This window comes from Mustela nivalis, assembly GCF_964662115.1.
Source record: "Mustela nivalis genome assembly, chromosome: 3".
NCBI classification, from domain to species: Eukaryota; Metazoa; Chordata; class Mammalia; order Carnivora; family Mustelidae; genus Mustela; species Mustela nivalis.
In genome coordinates, this window is record NC_139022.1 from 81,421,602 (window position 1) to 81,437,981 (window position 16,380).

At 40.6% G+C, this 16,380-nt stretch overlaps 1 protein-coding gene across 8 annotated transcripts in view; it reads right to left on the bottom strand.

Annotated features, from left to right (window-relative positions):
• The window catches only part of ARHGEF28 (Rho guanine nucleotide exchange factor 28), a 317,255-nt gene that overhangs the window by 94,640 nt on the left and 206,235 nt on the right, over nucleotides 1-16,380 (bottom strand). For all 8 annotated transcript variants that reach the window (XR_014310177.1, XM_082724969.1, XM_082724974.1 and 5 more), the window contains 3 exons: nucleotides 8,171-8,292; nucleotides 4,769-5,046; nucleotides 1,283-1,490 (listed from right to left, as the gene is read on the bottom strand). Coding sequence is in view for 7 of the 8 variants with exons in the window: in XM_082724969.1 (XP_082581095.1) it covers nucleotides 1,283-1,490; nucleotides 4,769-5,046; nucleotides 8,171-8,292 (608 nt within the window). In the remaining variant the exon portion in view is untranslated. The remainder of the gene's footprint in view (nucleotides 1-1,282; nucleotides 1,491-4,768; nucleotides 5,047-8,170; nucleotides 8,293-16,380) is intronic.

Consider the following 16,380-nt stretch of genomic DNA (forward strand, 5'->3'; position numbering starts at 1 on the left):
ATGCATAGCTCATGTTTTGTATACTGCAGAGTACACTACAAAAATAAAGCATTATCTTAACCAACAGTAAGAGAAGTTTTGGGCATAGTACACATTGTTTAACAGTAGCAAACTCAATTTAAAAAGAAAACAAATGGACAATAGAAATTGAAAAGGAAGAAAACACATGTGTAAACACAAAAAGGCTTCATCTGCAAGGTTGGAAGAGTTCATTACTTAAAAAACATAAATTAATAAAAATAAATTCAGACAGCCAGGGGTGTCTGGTGGCTCAGTTGGTTAAGAATCTTTTCTCAGGGGCTCCTGGGTGGCTCAGTTGGTTAAGCAACTGCCTTCAGCTCAGGTCGCAATCCTGGAGTCGCGGGATCGAGTCCCACATTGGGCTCCCTGCTCGGCAGAGACTCTGCTTCTCCCGCTGACCTTTCTCCACTAATGTTCTCTCTCCCTCTCTCTCTCTCTCTCAAATAAATAAATAAAATCTTTAAAAAAAAAAAAAAAGATTCTCTCTTTCCTTTAAAAAAAAAAAGAATCTTTTCTCAGGTCATGATCCCGAGGTCCTGGGATGGAGCCCAGCATCGAGCTCCCTGCTCAGTGGAGAGTCTGCTTCTCCCTCTCCTGACACCCCTCCTCCTTCTTGTGCTCTCTCTTGCTGTCTCTTTCAAATAAATAAATAAAACCTTAAAAAAATAAATAAATTCAGATGGTCAAAAAATTAAAATTTAAATTTAAAAAATTTTAAAAAGAAATAAATAAAAAACAACCATTAACAAAGTTCCAATGTGAAAATGTGTATGAGAGAAAAGTCCTCTCCTATGGAAAAACTGACAGAGTTTATGGAGTTCCACATTAATTAGAGCAGCCAGAAATGCTCAACAATATTACCTTCGACTGTAATATTATCTCCCTCATCATCTGAGCCAAGCAAAAATGTATGTGAGCAAACAAGTTTTCTTCCTTTGCTTAAGGGATGCTGGCAGAGATCATTATATAAAACAGTAAAATTTTCCAATATGTGAAAGATTATATGTACCGATGTTGAATTAATGAAACATAAACCAGGCATTTTCAGGACTATACAAATTCAACAGAATGGGAGAGATTAAAAAGACAGGCTCAACCAGACAGCTCATGAGTCTTAACAAAAAAAAAAAAAGAAAAGCAAAAAACAAAGTTCACACCCATGAATGAATAATATAATTTGCCCTTTGGATAGAGGCGGACTGCTTTAGATAACACAGCTTCCAAGTTTACAGTTAAACCAAATTAATGCCAGGAAGAATACCTTCAACGGCAGGTTACTTGATAAAGAAAGCGACTCTGTCCTGGAGATACTGAAATCTGGTTCCGTGGTGGTCTCAAAAGAGTCCAGCTCATCCCCACTAGGAATTCCAGTTCTGGAGGAGCTCTGAGACACTGGAGTGTAGCAAATGCGTGCTGGCTCAGAGCGCCCTTCCCCTTCACTGTCGGCGTCCAGGGCATCGAGGCTAGAACTAAAGCGTGGAGGAAGTTAGTAAAGAATCCGGAAGCCAACAGACTGACCGACGGACTCACCGGTTTCTATTTCTCTCCAATCATATTCTCTCCTTGGCAGAAGGGGCAACAGATACTCAATTAAAACTTTTCAAACAGGGGCGCCTGGGTGGCTCAGTGGGTTAAGCTGCTGCCTTCGGCTCAGGTCATGATCTCAGGGTCCTAGGATTGAGTCCCACATCAGGCTCTCTGCTCAGCCGAGAGACTGTTTCTCTCTCTCTCTCTCTCTCTCTGCCTGCCTCTCCATCTACTTGTGATCGTGATCTCTCTCTATCAAATAAATAAATAAATAAAATCTTTAAAAAAAAAGTTCCTAGCAAAATTTCTACCTAAGAGGTGTTCTATTTTTTCCCTCTCTTCCTCCAATCTCCTCTTTTTAAATAAAAGGTTATGTTTCCCCAAACGAATATTTCTACCATAGCTAAAGCCACGGCGAGTACACTAAGAAACAAAACCTGGTCCAAGTTAGTACTATCCTATTTGTTTTGTAAATGTAATTTATTATAGGCCCTACAGAGTTGTCCTTCAAATATTAAAACTGCACAAGAAATAGAACCCCAGCGTTGTTCAGGAGGCCTCTGGGGGATGGCACATGAAACCATGCGGGGGGGGGGGGGGGGGTTACTGGATAGCTTGGGCACTGAGACACGTTCAAGGACAGACTACTAGGGTCTCACTGCCGAGTTGATAGCAAGACCCGCATCGACGGGAGTCAATGGGGCTCTCAAATGTGTCCTGTTAGAGGATAAAGGATAACTTTTTAAAGATTTTAGGTGAGCAATCCACCTCAGAAACAGGTAGTGCTTCTGCTCAACAACCGCTTTTCTTTGCTAATTTAACTTTAATAACCAGGAAATTAAAAGGAAAGAATGTTACCCTCCACATTCCTGGCTCATTCCGTAACATTTACGGAATTAAATTTACATTTAAACCACTCCATCACTGAGGCCAGGAGCGTCCACAGGCATGTGAATGCTGGATGCATTTTTAAGTGTATTTTTCTTTCATTGCTGCAGTTCTGGAGTCAAAATTTTAATAACACCACAATGAGACTGTCTTGATTATGAAATATGAAGCAGAAAGTGAAACTCTGTACTCCACTGTGTACATCCACTGTGGCTATTTTTCTTGAAAATCCATAAGCTATTTAGTGCCCACCGAATATCCATGTGATAAATTATGACACTTGTCAAAGAGACTATACTACACATGTCTCCAACCCCAACACTTGGGTTACTCTCGAATCCTGAACTATCACATGGGTCCCCTGGGGCACCAGCAAACCCAGAAGTAAAGGCCACAGCTGGCATCACTGAGGATTTCCAAAGTGGGGTCCTTCTCCTTTCAGAACTCTTTGAGGGACTTCCCCTCAGTATTGAGCAGAGGACAAACTAGAGGTGGACTTCACCCTTTAATTCAACACACAAATGTTGAAGTCCATAAACGTATTTCTCATGAAAAACCAAAACGTATTTCTCATGAAAAACCAAAGCTTAGTGTGAAGAAATGCCTTCTGGCAAATGCTGGTGCTCTGAATGTTACAGCGAAGTAATTAGACACATACTAAGTTGCTATGTAGTTTCCTGAATTCGGTGATCGTCTGAGAGCAGAGAGAGACCTTAAGAGTCGGGGGAGGGGGTGTTAAAGGTTTGGTGATGCCTTGCACCTCTGTTTTTTTCTTTCAACTTGGGATCTTGCGATGTGTCTTTCAACTTTATTAATACAAATAAACATTAGTTCAAATGGCTGGCCGCCAGCCATCATATTCTAACTTAAAAGAAGTTTTTCCAATTATACAAGCATTTCTCCATCACTGTGAATCCATGCTAGAAGTATAAGGGATTACTTTATTTGGCACGCTATACATTAAAACACTTTTTAAGGAGTGCCTGGATGGCTCAGTGGGTTAAAACCTCTGCCTTCGGGGCAGAGGGTCCTGGGTCCTTCAGGGTCCTGGGATCAGGCTCCGCATCAGGCTCTCTGCTCAGTGGGGAGCCTGTTTCCCCCTCTCTCTCTCTGCCTACTTGTGATCTCTGTCTGTCAAATAAATAAATAAAATCTTAAAAAAAATAAAATAGTGTAGAATTCAGAATTCATCTTACATGGTATTTCATAAAACATTATTTAAATTTTTTGTGTATTTATGTGGCAGGGTTGGTAAGACAAAATAGGTTTTCAAAATAGACGTTTTAGAGTGAAACAGACCCTTCCAACACCTCATTTTCTTCTTGCTGCTGTTGCAGTTTATTTTATTTATTTATTTATTTTTAAGATTTTACTTATCTATTTGACAGAGATCACAAGTAGGCAGAGAGGCAGACAGAGAGAGAGAGGAGGAAGCAGGCTCCCCCCCGAGCAGAGAGCCCGATGCGGGACTCGATTCCCAGGACCCCAAGATCATGACCTGAGCCGAAGGCAGCGGCTTAACCCACTGAGCCACCCAGGCGCCCCTGCTGTTGCAGTTTAAAATAAATGTTGCATTGCTCACATTCTCCTTGCAGCCTCTCAAAACAGCCTCTCAAAACAGTGTCCGTGACATATGGTTATATGTTGTGCATCTTTTGCTTTCACCAAAGTGTTTAAAACCTTAGAAAATTTAGGTTTTAGGTCTCCGTGTTAACCTCAGTTTTTATTGTGTGCCCCCAGATTTCTTCTTCAGGACGAGTTCTCAGCCTCTCAGCCAGCCCCTCAGCCTCTTCCCTTTTCAATGAGCTAGGTACATTTCACTTTGAGCTCCTTATCAATTGTGTTACATGCTCCCAGCCTGACACCCACTGAAGGAAGAGTCCCACTGCCATCCCAGGGCCAAAATGGTGCTATCTTGGTGATCACAAGTCTCTTTGTCCTCACTCCTACATTTTTCAGAAGAGACAGAACATCTTTATTAGATAATGCTCAATTATTTTCCAAAGTTATTACCTAATCTTCACTGCCATCAACCATATATTGGTGTTTCCATTGTATACATCTGCACCAAAACATGGTAACTTTAAAATATTTGCCTACCTAGTAAGGGTAGAATGCTTTCTCATCATGGTTTTCCTCAATTATGTTTTTGTCAGTTTTCCTAAATGTCTTACTTTCAAGTCAAGGAATGTAGGAATCTAAAAGGGGGCAATATTTTGATGTAGAGATCAAAGCAGTGGGGACAATAAGATGTAATAAAATACAATTTCCCAAGTCCAGCTACAAGGTTCTTTGATCTTCTACACTTCACCTCTACAAAAGAGAACCTTACCTTCTTTTCTTCAGATGACTTTGTTCCTTTTCAAATCCACGATGACCAAAGGAAAGATTATACTTGGAAGCATATGAACTAGATGGTGATGGGGACTGCTGAGCTTCAGTATTTGAGGTCACTTCCTTGTTTTCATTTAGTGGGCATTTTCCATGGCTGTTTTCAGCATCAAGGATATGCTTGCAGTTCTGAGGCCCCAGAGTAGAACCCATGGATTCAGGGCACACGTCTGTCATGATTCCTTCTATATTAACATAGTTAATATCCAAATCACCAGCCTGGTAGTTGAAAGAAAAATGGTTGCTGAGCAAAAGCAGGGAAGACTGGCTGAACTGGGAATAAAATTTTCCCAACTGAACAACCTTCCACCTTATTTACCCTGTTTTTTTGTTCTCATTTTGTTTTATGTGAGCAGAGAATTCTTTCATGATGTTTTTTTTTTCACTTGGCTGCTAGCCCATCATTCACAAAAGGAAGACCAACTGAGTGTTTTATGAAGTTGTTCTTTACTATGAAACCAAAAACGGACTATGCTTTTTAAGATTTCGTGAGCCACTGAGTCAAAAAGAGGATATATTTTAAATACCTGAGCAAAAACTAAAGAATAGGCAGGTTTATTCAGAAAGTAGTTTATAGGAATCCAGATGACCGAGGTAGTGGTGGTCACATCAATCTGACTCTCAAAAAAACAAAAAAACAATAACAGGACAAAACAAACTACAAACTAAAATAAGAATAAAACTACCTAAGATGCATGGACTTAACTAGAAGACACAACATGCCCCAAACTTCAAATTATCTGTAAATAATAAAATTAACACCAAATGCCAGCAAGCAACCTGTTATACTGCTGCCATAAGCCTATGGACAGAATCAAAGTGGTCTGGAAACTTCCGCATGGCAGAGAAAACAAGGAGCTAATGGAGGGTCTAGGACCAACCTAAAATCATCACTAGAAAGAGAAAGCACAGCCTACAACTGTGAAAAACATTCCTTGATTTAATGAAGGGACTATAGTTTTAGAGTTCTGTGCCAGGTTGAGGCAGAAGAAGGAAATCAGACAAGATTCTTCTCAGATACCGATAGCAATTATTTTAAATATGATAGCATTTGGACTCCTTTTACCATCCTTGCTATTCAAATGGACATAGAAACAGTAAAAGAAATCCTATAACTATACGATACAGACAGAGTAAACGTTGTGATTTGTAGCCATACTTTTAGTTTCATTTCTGTTTTCATGGCACAAATTTAGCAATCCCCTGCTATATTTCAGTTTATCAATTAGGCTGTTTGAGCTCCCTTGAAATGCATGCTTCATGTTCTTAAAGCGATACTTATCTCAAGATATTCCGAAACAGAAACTATATCCTAACCTCATCTTTGGTTTGGGAAGTTTTAACGTAACTTAGAGCACAGTTGTCCTCCATGTAATGCTGAAGCATATACAATTTTAGCTATTTGAGGTAAGTGAAATATTTGCAGTATTCACTGAGTCTCAGAGCAAAGAGATAAGGACTCCAGAAGTAGTTCACTTAAACACTGAGAAAATACATGGGGCTCCTGGGTGGGTCAGTGGGTTAAAGCCTCTGCCTTCGGCTCGGGTCATGATCTCAGGGTCCTGGGATCAAGCCCTGCTTCAGGCTCTCTGCTCATCAGGGAGCCTGCTTCCCTTCCTCTCTCTCTGCCTGCCTCTCTGCCTACTTGTGATCTCTGTCTGTCAAATAAATAATAAAATCTTAAACAAACAAACAAAAACTGAGAAAATACAGCAACCATTAGAATCAGAAAGTGGTTAGAGCACACCAGTCCCAACTGCCCTATACTGCCAAAGAATGTCCCCCAAATATTCCCTATTTGTCCTAACCTCTGTTTCATCCTATATTTCTATACATAGGGCTGATGTTCAGCTGCTTTATGCCAAAAAAAACTACACTAGTTATTTACAGCTGCTGTCCACTCTAATTGGCCCCTCTGTCATTCTAAGTATCAGCACAATCTATACTTTTTATACTATGCATTTTTTGTAACACTGTTTGGAACAGAAAACGGAAAAACAAGATATTTGACTCAAGGGGTGACATTAAGATCTTTGAGACAAATTCATATCACAGAAAACATCTCTAACAGGATACAATATATGCATACTAACAACAACAAAAAGGGTAAATCTCTTTACTGCTCAGTAGGCATATATATCTCGTCTCTCTGCCTACGGTATCATTGTAGTTGTGTAGTACACAGGTTAATAAGCTTGATTTAAATTCTTTATTTAGCTGTGTTATTTGCACTATTTCAGTTGTATCATGTGCAATCTCTTGACCAAGCCTACTTTTAAACTCTGTAGAGTATCATTTTATACATAGTCTCCGCTACAGAATTTGTATTGCTTATCTCAGCAAGAGATTGTGTGCATGGAAAGATTAAAAACACTGATTAGCTTTCTAATATTTTGCACTTTTTGAAATGTTTGTTTTTTACATGATTCTATTTAAAAGTTTATGAAATACTGAAATAAAACCATATTGACCAGTAAAAAAAAAAAAAAAAAAAAAAAAATATATATATATATATATATATATATGGTGCATCTTATATATGGGGTTTAGGTTTGGAGGTCTGTGGATAAGGCAAAAATTACATTTTGTCAAAATTACCCTTGAAAATCCCAAAAATCATCCATAAAATTGTGTGTACCGAAATCGTCAAACCTAAAACTATGTTTTAATTTTTATAAATATTAAAGTTTGAGAATCACTGAGCTAGGGAAATTAAGGGATAAATCTGTAAATCGATGCACAGGCAAACCACAGGACTCTGTGAGATCTAACAAGTGTCAGAGACTGGTGCAGGGGGGTGGGGGGCATTCTAAAGGACTGCAACTTCCCTGTAGTATAACAATAGTCTCTTTTAATATTAAAGCTCTATAACCTTAGTATATGTTAATGGATGTATTAGAAGGATTAAATAAGTAATTTATATGACAGCATCATATGGGGCTAGCCTCAAGCTCTTGCTCATAACCGTTTGTTGCATTTGAATACAAATATTACTTAATCAGGGCATACACACACTGGCTTTTGTTGTTGCTAGTGTTTGTTTTTTTGAAAAGCCCAGTTGTCACTTCCTATTCTGGCTCCATGCAAGAGCTTTCACACTCTTCTTGTTTGACATTGACCCCTCCCTACAGAGGGCAGAGGGAGAGGGGGAGACAGACTTTTGGTGGGGTAATATGTGCTGTGCAGAAAAGGAAACCCTAAGTTAAGTGCTCATATGATGATCACGAGGGCCACTCTTGGGCTGAAATCATTAGAGCAACACAACAATGCTAACTATATTTCTCATATACTCAGGTTTTGGAAAGAGAGTAAAATCCCTCTGGTAACATCAGTCAAGCCTTACCTGATCTATCACCATACAATTAGCGTAAACTTCATCGCCACCATTCAGCACCTCAGAGAGCCGGCCTGCCCCAAAGAATGTTGGGGGATGCTTGGATTTTTTGAAGACATCAGAAGAGTGATCTAGAGGAAAAAAATGACAAGAGGACAGAAAAAAGTAGATGGGATTTATTTTAAAGTCAAACTTTACCTTATTTTTTTTTTAGATTTTATTTATTTATTGGAGAGAGAGAGACAGAGAAAGAGAAAGAACAAGCAGGAGAAGGGGCAGGGGGAGAAGCAGATTCGCTGCTGAGCAGGGAGGGAGCCTGATATGGGGCACATCCCAGAACCCTGGGATCATGTCCTGAGCCAAAGGCAGATGCTTAACCAACTGAGCCACCCAGGTACCCCAAAATCATTAGATTTCTGCTTTCAATTTCTAATAAGTAAAACTAAAATTCACTTCACTTTATCAATAACTTGGAAGCATTCATGATTGTCTTAGAAGCCTCAGGGCCACTGCAGTGTTCAGGCTCCATACCCTTTATTAATGGACCAAAGACAGTACACCATCTAGGAGTTCTGAATGAATATGCATGCTCTTAGAGAGTTGCTTCTTTTTTAATTATCAAAACGGTTTTGCTTGCGTTCATGTTCTCAGCTTTGTTACAAATAGACGACGTCACTCAAAGTTGAGTCCCAAAGAGTTGTGGAACTACTGGACTTGTAGGGAACAGAAAGTTGAAGGCAACAAAACACAGTGGAGCCAGAATGCCTCATTCCAGTGATTCTGGCCCAATATTCTTGACAGAGTTTCCTCATCTATAAAAGCAATTTTCATCATGCTTTCCCTGTCATGGAGAATGAGGGTTAAATGAGCTCAAACATCCAAAGCACTAAATACATGCCTAGGATTTAGCAAGAGCTCAGTAAATATTAACTATCACTATTACTACATTTTGTTATTAGCAGTTATTTCAAGCATGTTCAGTGTGAGGCTACTGACAGTAACCGAAACCATATCAGTGTCTGTGAATGACTTTAATGGGGGGATACAAAGTTGTACTTGTAGCAAATGTCATCCTCCCTGACATTCTGGCAGGTGTTCTCAAGGACACAAAAGGAATAGTGTTGCCTCTGTTCTATCAGAAATGGCCCTAATCTCACCACCCATCCTGTGTCATAGCATAAAAGCCAGGTAAGTCCATGGGAGTGAATCAGAAAATGAAAAAAAAGATTAGTAACTGTTGGGTTGATGTACTTCTGCTGGAAGACGTTAAAAACTTACAAAAATATATCAACTGCATGAACCAAATGGCATTAGCTTCAGATTATCTTAACCTATCTGTTAACCACAGAACACCAAAATGAGATTTCATCAAGCTTCTCAAGTAAAAATACAGTGGAAATGGAAACTATTTTCTTATATCCATAATATCCTCTTTTATCAATTTATATAGCTAGCACTATGACATACAAGTCCACAAATACTTCACAAGTGCGACCTTTATGATCAATTACTATACATTATGATTGTAATTACAAAAAGTAAAAGCATATTCCGAAGATTATAAATCAAGAATGTGATAAAGCACTTTCAATGTGTACTGAAGAAAATATGTGCTTAAATGTCATTTTATAGAATGTTTAAAAAACAGTCATGGATAACTCAGCATGTCCCTCTGAAACATAATTAATCCAGTTTAACTGCTCTACAATGGGATTTTTTTTTTAAGATTTTATTTATTTGAGAGAGTGTGAAGCAAAAGAGAGAGAGAAAGAGATTGCAGACAAGTAGGGGGAAAGGAGAGAGGGAGAAGCAGGTTCCTGGCTGAGCTAGGAGTCTGATGTGGAACTCGATCCCAGGGCACTGAGATCATGACCTAAGCGGAAGGCAGATGCTTAATCGACTGAGTCACCCAGGCGCCCAAACTGCTCTACGATGTTTTAAGTTTACACACTGTAACACACCAGGCATTTCTGCCATTATAATTGGTAACTTCGGCCAAATTGTTTTTGTTAATTTGTTTTCTGTGTAATTTGATCAGCGTTTTAGAAAACATGTAATTTGTTAAAAAAAAAAAAAAAAAAAAAAAGATGGGTCCTTAATCCCTTATCTCCAATTCTGAAATCTAGAAAGCTCTGAAAATCAAAATTTTTCTTCATAAATTTGGCTCCCAAATATATTTGGTGCAAAATCTGACCTGAACCCCAAAAGGCCATAGCTAGTTTTTATTAACTTCAGCTGGTGTGAATGTTCATACATTTTGCTTTAGAAATCTTACCACACTGGATGATGGCATTGATAGTCACATCATATGTACTACGAGCACTACGCCAAAAAGATCTGAAAACTCTAAATTCCAAGACAAATCTAGTCCCAATAGTTTCAAACAAGAGGCTGGATCTCTATGTTATTTCGGAGGATATTAGACCAATATTTCACAAGATTTTATCATTCCTCTCCCAAATTCACAATTTTGCCATATCTACTTACTACCTGTGCTATATTTTCTCTTGTGCTTGTTTTTAGATTGACCCACCCTTTTTTCTTTAAATAAAATGAATTTTAAAAGAAATACTTTATCCTCACTATAAACAGAAAAACAATATTCCCTGCTAAAACTGGAAGAGAACTATACAGAACAAACCAGCAAAACTACCTTCTGACTGAATATAGTTGCCATTCAAAGCTGAGGGCCTACAAGGGCTGCTGCTCATTGTCATGAAGGGAGATCTGGAAAGACTGGAGAGATATTAAAGATGCAGGGGTGTGAAAAGAACTTCCTCCTTGAATCAGCAGAAAGACCAAAAAAGAAAAAGAAAAGGAAATACCTGCCTTACTGTGCGATTCAATGTCAACTAGTTTTAGGTCGGGATACCAGCTTCCAGATCAACAGCGCCCAGTAAAGTCTACTCTACACTTTGGGAAAACGGCCTAGATCTTGTCGTCATCCTGTCCCTTAGGGAATGACTCCACTGAGACAATGGATCTTGTTGGCAGGGGGAATATTACTGTACAAAAGCTCAAGGCAGTAGTGACAATGGAAAAATCTGTGTCTTCTCTCTAGATTTCTCACCCATAATCTGCCCCGTAGATTTTCTGGCTCACTCAGAGCAACAGTTTATAAGATTGGTCCAAACAGTCCTTTTCATAGAACTCTAGAGCATCCATAGCCTCCTCTTGCCAAATGACATCAAAGGGTAATCAGATGTGCAAATGAACACAGATGGACAAACCAGAAGATGACAAACTTTTTTTTTTTTAAGATTCTATTTATTTATTTCACAGACAGAGATTATAAGCAGGCAGAGAGGCAGGCATAGAGAGAGAGAGAGAGAGAGAGAGAGAGGAGGAGGAAGCAGGCTCCCTGCTGAGCAGACAGCCCAATGATGTGATGTGGGGCTCGATCCCAAGACCCTGGGAACATGACCTGAGCCGAAGGCAGAGGCTTTAACCCACTGAGCCACTCAGGTGCCCTAAATTATGCTGTTTTTAAAGCATTTATTCTTAGCAAAAAGTTAACTTTATTTTTTTAAAAAGTTAACTTTAGGGGCGCCTGGGTGGCTCAGTGGGTTAAAGACTCTGCCTTCGGCTCGGGTCATGATCCCAGGGGCCTGGGATGGAGCCCCACATCGCATCAGGCTCTCTGCTTGGCAGGGGGCCTGCTTCCTCCTCTCTCTCTCTCTGTCTGCCTCTCTGCCTACTTGTGATCTCTGTCTGTCAAATAAATAAACAAAATCTTTAAAAAAATTTTTTAAAAAGTTAACTTTACAGGTCTGTTGATAACAATTTATTTTTAATATGTGGCAGACCATATTTCAAAGGCAGTATAAGAAGAACCAAAACTCATCTGCATCCAAATGGCTGAAAATTTTAAATCAGTAAAGAACAATGCACTGCAGTCCATATGAGCAAGAGCCCTGGGCTGCTTGAACTCCAAGACCTACTCTACCATCTATTTGCTGTGTGACCTTGGGCAAGTTACTCAACCTCTCTATACCTCCACTTCCTGATCCATAAAATAGGGATGAGAACATATCCCATAGGACTATCATAAGGATTAAGTGATTTAATATTTTGAGTGGACATCATGTAATAAAAAGTAAGCCCTATAACACGCTTGCTGTTATACTAGTAAATGAGGTTGTCTAGTTTTGATAGTTTACCATATTTTTGCTTCTTTTAAAAATGATTTCTACCCTGGTTGGAACTTCACATGTTTCAAACCAACCCTAGGAAAGTGGAATGCATAAAACATTCCATGTGCTACACGAGGCACTTTTAAGATGTAACTCTCTTATTTCAGACCTAGCTCATGTTAGGACATTTTGTAAAATCCATCTCGGAAATGGTAACCAAAAAACAAAGTCAAACTGCCTGTAAGATTTACCTCCAGTGAGTTGAGGATAAGACCTCATGAAATGGGAGATTATAACAGAAGCAGCAAAGAATAAAGTCAGACAATCAGAGACAGTGTTTTCCAAGAACAAAGGGAGGATTTGAGAAACTAGGATGTCCCAACATGATCAGATGGCCTCTGGCCAGGTTCTCACTGCAGAGGGAGTGCCTAGAGGATAAACAGCAACTCCAGGGGATCCCCAGCTCTCCTCCTTCCCATTATGCACATTGCTCTATAATGTGACCTACAGAACTCTACAATGTCTCCCCAAAGCCAAAATTGGCATCGGAGCGTCTCTGCTATACTAGACTCTTCGGTCAGGTGGCAGGAGAGACAACAGAGAGTAAATGTATTTCACCCATAGAAAGAAGGAGAATTAATAAGGGGGAGAGGGAAAAGCAGCTGCAAATGCCTCCCTTTTTTCCAACATCCACAACTTACCCCCCCACACACCAAAATGGGCAGGAAACAGTTAATAGCACAGACCAGCCTAGAGTCTGGGCAACCTGGGTTCTGCTGAAATCCAACCCTCCCTCCCAAAGCTAAGGGCCTTGCAGCTTAAGGAAAATGTGGCCTATTTGCCTGGTTATGTAAGAGACCCACGCCCAAACATAAACCAACACAGCGAAGGCAGTCTTTTGCAAACCTGCTGCTGACCTGGTTTGGCCCACTCTGGGTGCCAAGCTCTTGCCTGCCAAAGTCAGGGAGGGCCTCTCAGTCCACGTATCTCTTTACAATGGTGGGCAGATTGGTTTGTTTCTTTCATTCATTCATTCATTCAGTTGTGCTTTAAACCCAGCAGACTGTGAACCTAGAAGAAGGATCTATGGAGAATGACTAACCACCATTCGAGCTGGGTAGAGCATATTCTGGAGTTCAGTTCCTGGTGCTCCATAGAAACTGTGCCCATCATGACCTAGGGATCGGTTCTCCCTGCTAACCTTAGGTGACCTAGAGCGGCACTGGACACTGCTGATGGCTTCCTTTTCCCCTTGGCTTCCAGGACACCTGTCTCTCTCTGCCTGGCCTTTACTTCTCAGTTTCTATCATCCTCTCAATTTTAACGCAGGTTACAGTGCCCCAAGATCCATTCCCAAACGTCCCTCTTCCTCTCTCCCTTCCTCCCCGTACATTCCCCAGATCAACTAACAGCCCAGCATCATATACACTGGTATGATGATGACCCATGTAGTCCCAGAGTTTTATATCCACTCCAGACCTCTCCCCTGAATCACAACCATCTCCTTAACATCTCCGCAAAGCTATCTGGCAGCAGTGAGCGCCAAACTGAGCTCCTGATTTTCTCCTTTCTGCAACCCCTCCTCCCAGTCAAGGGCAGTCCCTGGACTGACCTCGACTGTTCTCTTTTACAACCAAATGAATCTATGTTTTGACCTTTTCTTATACATCCACCCACTGCCATGATGAGGCAAGCCACCACCGTCTCCCGCTCACACGACTGCAAGACCACGGTCCCCTAACTGTTCTTGTTGCTACCACTTCACCCGTGTTAACCCGTCCTCCACAACATACACGGCAATCATGTTACAAAGAAGATTAAGTCACATCTTGCCTCTGCAAAACTCTCCAATGGCTGCTCCTCTCATTTTGAGTAAAAGCCAAACTTTGCCACAACCTACACTGCTTTACTAAAATGGCTCCAGGATGCACTTTTAACATGGATAGTGTGTGTTTGAGGAAAGTGTTTCCTCACACATCCAAGCAATTCTGACATCAACTGGGTGTCTGACAGACAATTCAACTCAATTCTGACACTTTCTACCTGGAGATAACATCAGATTCCACAGATTAAGGGTTCAGTCCTATAAGACTGTCCACCTCCACGTTCAGAAGCCAGCCACAAGTCTAGGTCGTTACCTATATTTCTGACCAACTGACTATAAATCAGACATTACCATGACACCCTCTCCTTAGGTTTGATTCATTTGCTTGAGAGTTTCAGAGACTCAGAGTAACATTTTACCAATCAAATGGTTCATTTGAAGAGGCTGTAACTCAGTAACAGCTAGATGGAAGCAATGCAGAGGGCAAGATATGAGGAGAGTCCATGCTCTCTCAGAGTATAAAACTTTCCTGATACCCCCTCCTCATCTAGAAGCTCTCTGAATCCTGTCATCTTGGTTTCATTATACACATGTGATTGATGAAATCTTCAGTCATGGGTAATGGACTCAATCTTCAGCCCATCTCCCCTCCCCAGAAGTGAGGGTGGGTAGTACTGAAAGTTCCATCCCTCTAATCAAATGGCTAGTTCTCCTGGCAACCAGCCCCCAATTCCGAGGTTCAGAAGTCACCTCATTAACATAGGAGACACCTTTATCACACTCATTTCCTAGGACCTTCCAAGGGTTTTAGGGAACCCTATACCAGAAACAGGAGAAAGACCAAATATGTATTTCTCTTTATAAATCACAACGTCATACTTACATAACCTGTCCCACATCCGCCCTCACCCAACCTCTCTGGAGCCTGCCAACTACTCTACTCCAGCTACACTGGTCTTGCTGTTGTATGCCTCAGGCCATTTGCACTTGGAGTTTTCTCTACCAGGACTGCTCTTCCTCCCATATCCTGATACTTTGCTTCCTGACTTTCTTCAGCTCTCTACTCAAATGTTATCTTATCAATGAGCCTCTCCCAGGCCATTAGGTATATAAAATAGCACCTCACATCCAAGACCTGCTTTATTATCCCTTATGCCACAGATCATCACCTAGCATCTTATGTCTTCACTGTATATTGTGTTACCTTCCACTAAAATGTAAAGTCCATCAGAACTGTGACTTTTCATACTTTGTTCACTATATCCCCAGGACCTAGAACCATGTCAGGTACATAAAAGATTCTCAGTAAATACAATCTGAAGGAGTAAATACTTTCTCATCAAGAACAGAAACCTTGTCCAGGGTACACCTGAGTCTATCCCCTTCTGGTCTGACAAATTTCCTCAGATTCTGGAAGTTTTCTTGTGAGTGGCCCAAATGTTCTTGCTCTACTCCTGGTTGGGAAGGAAATGCTTTCTTATTTCTCTCATTCATTCATCATTCACTCATTCTCTTTTCCAACATTTACTGTGTGACTATTAACTAGCAGCCACCATGCTCCATGCTGGACCCTGCCCAGGTTCCTCAGTCTCCATCTAGGACTCTTAAAAACATCCTTAGGCACAGTGCTCAAAGACCGCTTCCCCAGGAGGTCCCCTGACAGGTCTCTAAACAGTCAGTAGGCTGTCCCCCTTTTCTGAGCCCTTCCTGGCTGTTACCTCCATGTGTAGTCCTGTGTGATCTAACACACTCCAGAGATAAAATTTTACTTTGTTCCTCCTGGTAGGACAAGTAACTTCCTGGTTGGGGTCTGAGCTAAAAATAGCTTCTCCTGCTATGCAGAACAATGGCAGATGACACCACCCGAAATGCCCCCTGGCAGAAGGAGCCCAAGAATGCCTCTTTCATCTGCTTATTTAAAAAACCATGGGATCACTCTTTTAGTAAAGGAATAATGGGGTGACCAGGCAGATTTGCAAGGTAAAGTTACTAGGAAGATGAGGAAAAAAAAAAAGACGTAAACAAAAACAAACTCATAAAAACAGAGAGGAAAAAACTCTAGGTACTCCAAGAGTCAGTATCTAACACCTTCTCAGTATGAGTTCATCAGGCAAGCCAACACCACTGTTAGAGCCGATGACCACACAGTGCCTACTCTGAACCCAGCACTACCTGACTTCCGTGTATTAGCTCATCTGATCCTCAGAACAATCTTCTAAGGCAGTACTATTTAGTATTTCCATTGTGCAAAGTAGGAAACT